At 40.3% G+C, this 6,993-nt stretch overlaps 1 protein-coding gene across 1 annotated transcript in view; it reads right to left on the minus strand.

Moving 5' to 3' along the window:
* Slc45a2 (solute carrier family 45 member 2) overlaps positions 1–1,346 on the minus strand; it is a 41,159-nt gene extending 39,813 nt beyond the window's left edge. Inside the window, exon 1 of the mRNA XM_027936315.3 lies at positions 962–1,346. Coding sequence (XP_027792116.2) covers positions 962–1,346 — 385 coding nt within the window. The remainder of the gene's footprint in view (positions 1–961) is intronic.
* Positions 1,347–6,993: the final 5,647 nt, after the last annotated feature.

Consider the following 6,993-nt stretch of genomic DNA (forward strand, 5'->3'; position numbering starts at 1 on the left):
TTAATGAAGAGCAACCTCATAATTTTTAATAGCTGAATAATATTCATTCTATGCATGTGTTGTCCTTCCTTCACTCAATCTGCTATGGAACATACACTGTTGTTTTCCTTGCTTGCATTTTTTTTTTAAGCTAAGGATAGTGTGTAATATAGGTACATATTTACAAAATTTCAGTAAAAATAAGCCTACCCTCCCCTTTCACCTCTAGTCCTTAGCAGTGACTATAGTTACCAGATTTTTTTGTTATTTTCCCATACATATTGTATATTTATGAGTTGAATTTATGCCTTCTTTTAAGTATATATAAATGTTCCCTGATTATCCTGTTTCTTATTCACCCATCTGCTGTCCTGGGAGTTGATGGTCTAAAAATATATGGCCTTTGTAATGTTTAATGATTCTTTTTTCAATGTCCTACCACCAAGAACTGATTAATTGGTAGCTGATTAATGACTAGAAAAAGCGTTTTAACATCAGATTTGTGGTTGTCCAGAATTTGCAATGCAAAAATGTTCCCTTGAGCTGACAGGCTAATGCCCTGTATCCATTAAGAGGCTCTTCATAAGGTAACGAACAAATTAACTCTTATTTGAACATACAGGCAATTCCTTGCCAGTGTTTACAGAGCCATTTGGGCACTGATCAATTTGACAAAGTATCCTACAAAGCATACTGGGCTCAAAAAATAAAATAAAAACTCTTATTGACAAGTAAGTACAAATATTTAATTTGATAAGTAGATAAAAATTCAGTCCTATTTTTAAATCTTCACAGCAACACAGGACAATACATGACGAGATTCTGAAAGTAAAGGCTCCTCACGATTTTGGATCATTCAAAGGTAGAAGTTCATTGCAGCCTAGGAGAGACCATCAGTTTTAACCAGTTTATATTAAATGTCAAGAACTTCACATTCTTTTCCTATAGCATTGCACAACAGGACCTTGTGCCGTCCACTTACCTGATACTACCGCATCTCCATTTAGGTACAGCGCCATGCCCACGAGCATCATAATGACCAAGGTGAGGATGTAGGGTCTCCGGCGGCCCCAACGAGACCGGCAGTGGTCACTTGCTGATCCCACCACAGGTTGCAGGAGGAATCCCAGGATGGGGCTGAGGAGCCACACCGTGCTGTACAGACTCTTGGGCAGGCCCACGCTGAGCAGGACCGGGGTCACATAAGCTGCCTCCACTGCGTAGCAAAACTCTCGGCCGAACATGACCATACTGTGCATGATGAGTCTGCCTGTGGGTCTTTTTGGTAGCTTCGCAGATCCCAAGAGGCCATCCTCAGTTAGGGATTGATAGGTGTGGCTGCCAGCCTGCCCACTGTCGCTGCCCATTGCAAAGGGATGAGATACCTTTCTGCCTGATCCCTGGGTTTGGGCTCCAAACTGTATTTGATATGGAGCCTGGCTGAGCAACAGGCGGAGATGGCCAGGCTGGAGGAGGGGCTCAAATTCTTTCATGCCTCTAAGATCACAAGTTATGACTAGAGGGAAAGGGGGTGTTGGCCCTGAAAAGCATGACGGAGATTAGCTGCTGAGAGCCCTCTGGCTCCTTACAATGCCTGAATGTTTTTCTAACGAGATCTTCCTTTACACTGTTCTTTCTCAATTTCTCTCTTACACACACACCATATTTCTTATGATCACATCCACAGTTTTGAGATAATTAAGTCTTATTATACCGGGGTTAAATCAATATATAAATAAGTCAATCTTTTTATAAACTTATTTTTATAGATACAAATATTCTGTCCTTTCTTGACCAGAAGTTTTCTACACACACAGCTCAGAAGTTAAATAACTAGATTTAAGATAGCATGTGGGGTTCTCATCTTTCCTCGAAGTCATTACCTGCCTCATAGTGCCCTAATATGTCCTATTTGCACGTGATGAATATAATTAGATAGTTCTGTGTTTGTTCTATAGCATTTTGTCAATTAGGTTTTTTTTTTTTTTTAATTCTCCTTGAGGGCAGAGAACAGGTCTATTCTATAATAGCTCCTTAAGGTATTCCCAGCATCTAGCATGATACCTGGCACCTGGTAGGTCCTCAATAAATATTTGCTAAAGCAATGATTGAACAAATAAAATATGTACACTGTATTTCGGAATGTCAGCCAACAGTTTTGTTTGTTACATTTATCCCTCCTGTGCCTTGTGTCGTATAGGACTACATTTTCCAGGTTCACCTGCTCTCTAGCTTCTGTGGAAATTTGGCTAATGGGAGGCCTCCGTGGGAGAAGGGAAGAAGTCACGGTATCCTCGCCATTTCCTTTCTCCATCCTCAGGTGGCTATATTAAATTTACTCTGTTTCAAAGGTTTGGACTGGGTCATACCTTCCTTGCAGGACCCTGAGTTCAAATGAAAAGTCTTGTCTGGAGAAACGTGACTGTATAGGAAGAGCCTTAAAAATGATTCAAGAGCAGGGCTTGGAGTCAGAATCTTCAAGTTTAAATTCTCGTCATGCTTCTTTCTACTTGCACGTCCCTCAACAAATCACTTAATCTGGTGTTTCTCAAACTGTGTGCCAAGTCACCCAAGGATTACAGTGAACTCATAGGTGTACCTTGGGATATTTAAACATTTGAACCTAGTAAACGCAGTGCAACAACATCTGTTGGATGGTACATGAGCTACTAGTGAGGTATTTCATACTTTTAACCCAGATTGCACTATAATCCTTTCAATGGTTTCATATCTTGTAAAGTGAGGTTTGCTACAGTCATTGTGATAAAAAGCAAGTACTATAGGAAAATCAGCATGGGACAGGAGGTGGAGAAGCAGTGTCTGATCTGACTCCAAGGCACTGTAGTGTCCAGAAGGTGCCCATGTTCCATTAGTAAATAATTGTGGTGAACAATGAGGAAAAAAATAAAATGTCACATTTTCTTTGTGAGTATTATTCAAATATCTAATAAGTAGTTAGGATACAAATGTTTAAGTTGCTTAGACCTAATTATTTGAATGGTTAGGTTTTTCTTTTCTAGGGGTACAACAAAAAAGTTACTGACACAATAAGGTGAGCATAAACTAAGGTGGTGTAGGACATTTTGAGCCTCTGTGTTCTCATCTGTAAAATGGGGAAAACTGCCCTACCTTCTCCCTGTGATTGTGGAAGAGCAGTTGAGACGCTGCATGCACTGGACCTCATGGACTGTCTACCCAACCTCCAGTCACCGTTCCCTCCATCCTGATGGAACTGGGAGTGGATCCCAGAGCCCACACAGCCCTCATGCCCATGAACTTTGGGAAGGGAGTCAAAGCAGCTGCAGGAGCTGTCTAGCTTTATCTAAGGACGATCCTACCTTCTCTGTTAAAGACTGGTATAGAAATGGTTTGTGTCATAGTTTGGATATGAAATGTCCCCCAAAGGCTCATGTGAAGGCTTGGTCCCCAATGCAGCAGTGTTCACATGTGGGACTTTTGGGAAGTGACTGGATCATGAGGGCCCTGACTTTATCACTGGATTAATCCATGAATGTGTGTAAAATTTGACGGTATTATAGGAGGTGGTTGATCTCAAGAAAGTGGGGTCTAGTTAAGAATAGGTCACCGGAGTTGTGTCCATGAAAGGTATGTCTTGTCCCCGACCCCTTTCTCTCTCTGTTTCCTGGATGCCATGGTGGGCAGCTTTGCTCCTGCCATACCTTCTGCCATGATGTTCTGCTATACCACAGGCCCATAATCGATGAAGCCAAGTGACCATGGACTGAAACCTCTCAAACTATGAGCCAAAATGAATCTTTCCTCCTTGAAGCTGATTTTCTCAGGTATTTTGTCACAACAACTAACACAGTTGGTATGTCAGCTTAAGGAGACACGAAACAGGTTTTGCTGAGGGCTCCTGAGAACTTTTCTTCTGAATGTTGCTGTGTGTGGATATAAGATCCAGAACTTGCTACCAGCCTGAGGATAAAATTTACACGTGGAGGATGGAAAGTTGGTACCCTGGAGAATTGTGGGAAAACAGGGCCCGCATGACCACATTCAGATAAGACTAAAACTCTTGGTTGAGAGCCAGAATATTTCCTTCTTGTTTTGCATTATTTGCCATTGAAGGTATCTTAACTCAAAATAGGTCCAAGTGCTTTACAGATTACAAGGCAATGTAATTACGACTGAAGCCTGGAATATGCTTCAGTCGTAATTACATTGAGGGAGGATATATAAACACAGTGAGGGAGGATATATAAACACAGTGGAGGGAGGATATATAAACACAGTGATCATGATACAATCAGGATGTATCTCATGGATTGGTTTTATTTATGATCTTACAATTTGTGGCATCTCCTCACTTCCTACACGGTAGGATCAAAAGAGTATCAATAAATGTATATCAAACTGTTTGAGAAAATAATTCCATTTTCATCAGAATTTTCCTTCTTTAATTGCACACCTTTCTCTCCTTTTTAAAGTTCCCTGTTTTCTCTTTTCCTGTGTCATTGCCATCATCTAAATCTACAGTTTATCTAAAGGAAACTAAAAAACTAGGAACTGCCACATTTTCTGCACAGGGTCTTCCATCTTCAGAAGGGAAGTGTGGGTCACCAAGAAGAGCTACTAACTTTGCTTACATTTATTCTTTATTGCTTATATTTATTGCTTACATTTATTCTTTAAGTTCACAACCTACACAAAGCAATTTTTATCCTCAACTTCAAGGAGGAAAGATTTATTTTGGCTCACAGTTTCATTAAAATATTTTGTATAGTTGACTAATCACAGGAATCAATATTCTAAGCTAACCATCTCTTTACTTATAGATTTTTGTTGACTTGCTTTTATCCTTTTCCTTACCAATCCATTCCACAGATATTTTTTTGAACACTATTATAACAGTAACCCAAGTAAAAAGACTTAGTTCACATCCAATAGGGCAGGCTACTCAAGGTGCAGACTTTGAACCAGAAGCATACACATCTAGAAGCTTGGTAGAAATGTCAACTCATGGGTCTCACCCTTTACCCACTGCATTTGAATCTCTAGTGGGGCCCGGGATCTGTGTTTTAACAGAACCTGCAGGTGATCTTTTTGTATACCAGAGCCACTACTCTATGAGCTTATGGCCTACTGAAGAGTTTGGAAGCTGTAGTAAAAGCAATTACTATCCTTAGAAATATGAGCAACATGCGATGAGAACCTAGGAAGGGCACTACAAATAGGTGCTAACAACCACCGAGCACCTAGAATGTGCCAGGCACTACACAGGCATTATCTTCAACACCATGACAATAGGGTGAGATTTGTACACAACACCTGAGCGACTCCACAGTTTATAATCACTGTACAAAACGACCCTATGGGTAAGAATGCAGGAGTTATGCAAAACAAACAAATAAACAAATAAAACAAGCTGTGTTTGAGCCAAGTCTAACTTTGCTAGATCTGTCAACTGCAGCAAAAGCCAATATTGCTGTTCTTGGAAAATGATGTAGTATGTGGGAAGGAATGAAAGCCAGAGAGACCACAGGATATTTGGAAACTTCAGGTAGTCCAATACAAAGTGCTGGGGAACAGGAGGGGTGGGAATGGGCCTAGAGAGCTAGGTAAAAGTCTTTTTTTTTTTTTAAATTTGTTCTATTTAGATATACATGACAGTAGAATGTATTGTGGCATATTATACATACATGGAGCGTAACTTATTCTAATTAGAATCTTATTCTTGCAGTTATACAGGATGTGACATTACCCTGGTCCTGTATTCAAATACAAAGATAGGAAAGTCACATCTGATTAATTCTACTGTCTTTCCTATTCCCCTCCCTCTCCCTTCCATTCATTCCCCTTTGTCTATTCCAATGAACTTCTATTCTTCCGCTCTCCATCCTCCCTTGTTGTGGGTTAGCATCCACATATCAGGGAGAATATTTGGCCTTTGGTTTGGGGGGCACTGGCTTATTTCACTTAGCACGATATTCTCCAGTTCCATCCTTTTACCAGCAAATGCCATAATTTCATTCTTCTTTGTGGCTAAGTAATATTCCACTGTGTATATATACCACATTTTCTTTATCCATTCATCTGTTGAAGGATACCAAGGTTGGTTCCAAAGCTTGGCTATTGTGAATTGAGCTGTTATAAACATTGATGTGGCTGTGTCACTGTAGTATGCTGATTTTAAATCCTTTGGGTATAGTCTTATTGTAAAGGGTTGATATACTTTGTAAATGAATTTCTATTTTATTCTGTAGGGAAAAAGAGCACCACTGACGAATTTTACAAGACTGAAAAGACCTGTTTGGTGTCAAAAGGATTAGCAGTAGGGGAGCATGGTCAAAAAACAGTGGTTCTCGAAATCAGAAGGTTGAAGTGGAACTGACAGCACTTTGCTTATTGAGATGTATTTGTTTAATAAATACTTACTAATTTTCCACTGTAGGCATGGCCACTATTCTTGGAACTGGATGTTTAGGAATTAATTAAATGTCCGTAATCCCTTATAAAGTTTCCATTCCTGTGTGTGATGGCAGAGGGAAGGGATGGGGTTAAATACCATGGCAGTAGTGATATGCAGTGTGAAGAAAAATAAAACAGGGCAAAGGAACAAACAGCATGTGATGATGTGGCTGCACCATAGACAAGGATCAGAAAAGCACTCTCCTAGGGTGACATTAGCACAGAGTCCTAAAGAAAGCGAGAGGTGTCCATCAATTCAAACTCAGAAACTGCAAACGCAAAGGGGCTTTCACTTGAGACCTGAGAAATCAGAGAATCCACAGATCCCGACAGCTCTGACTGCTCCAAAGAAGGTCAGATGGTATAGGCTCTGTGAAGTGGAGGACAGATGAACTTCACACATTCCATTAAAAAGAAGATGGTACAAAGAAGCTGTCCTAGGACTAAGCTGTCCCTTACTAAACTGCTCGAGATTGATACCAAGGACTAACTCATGGTTTCAAGTGCCTTTGTCATTTGTGACAGTTGCAGCTGCAACCTCAATGAAAAACGTTAATGACCTTGGAGGCCTTGGCCCAGTTT

Source organism: Marmota flaviventris, chromosome 5 (genome assembly GCF_047511675.1).
Source record: "Marmota flaviventris isolate mMarFla1 chromosome 5, mMarFla1.hap1, whole genome shotgun sequence".
Taxonomy (NCBI): domain Eukaryota; kingdom Metazoa; phylum Chordata; class Mammalia; order Rodentia; family Sciuridae; genus Marmota; species Marmota flaviventris.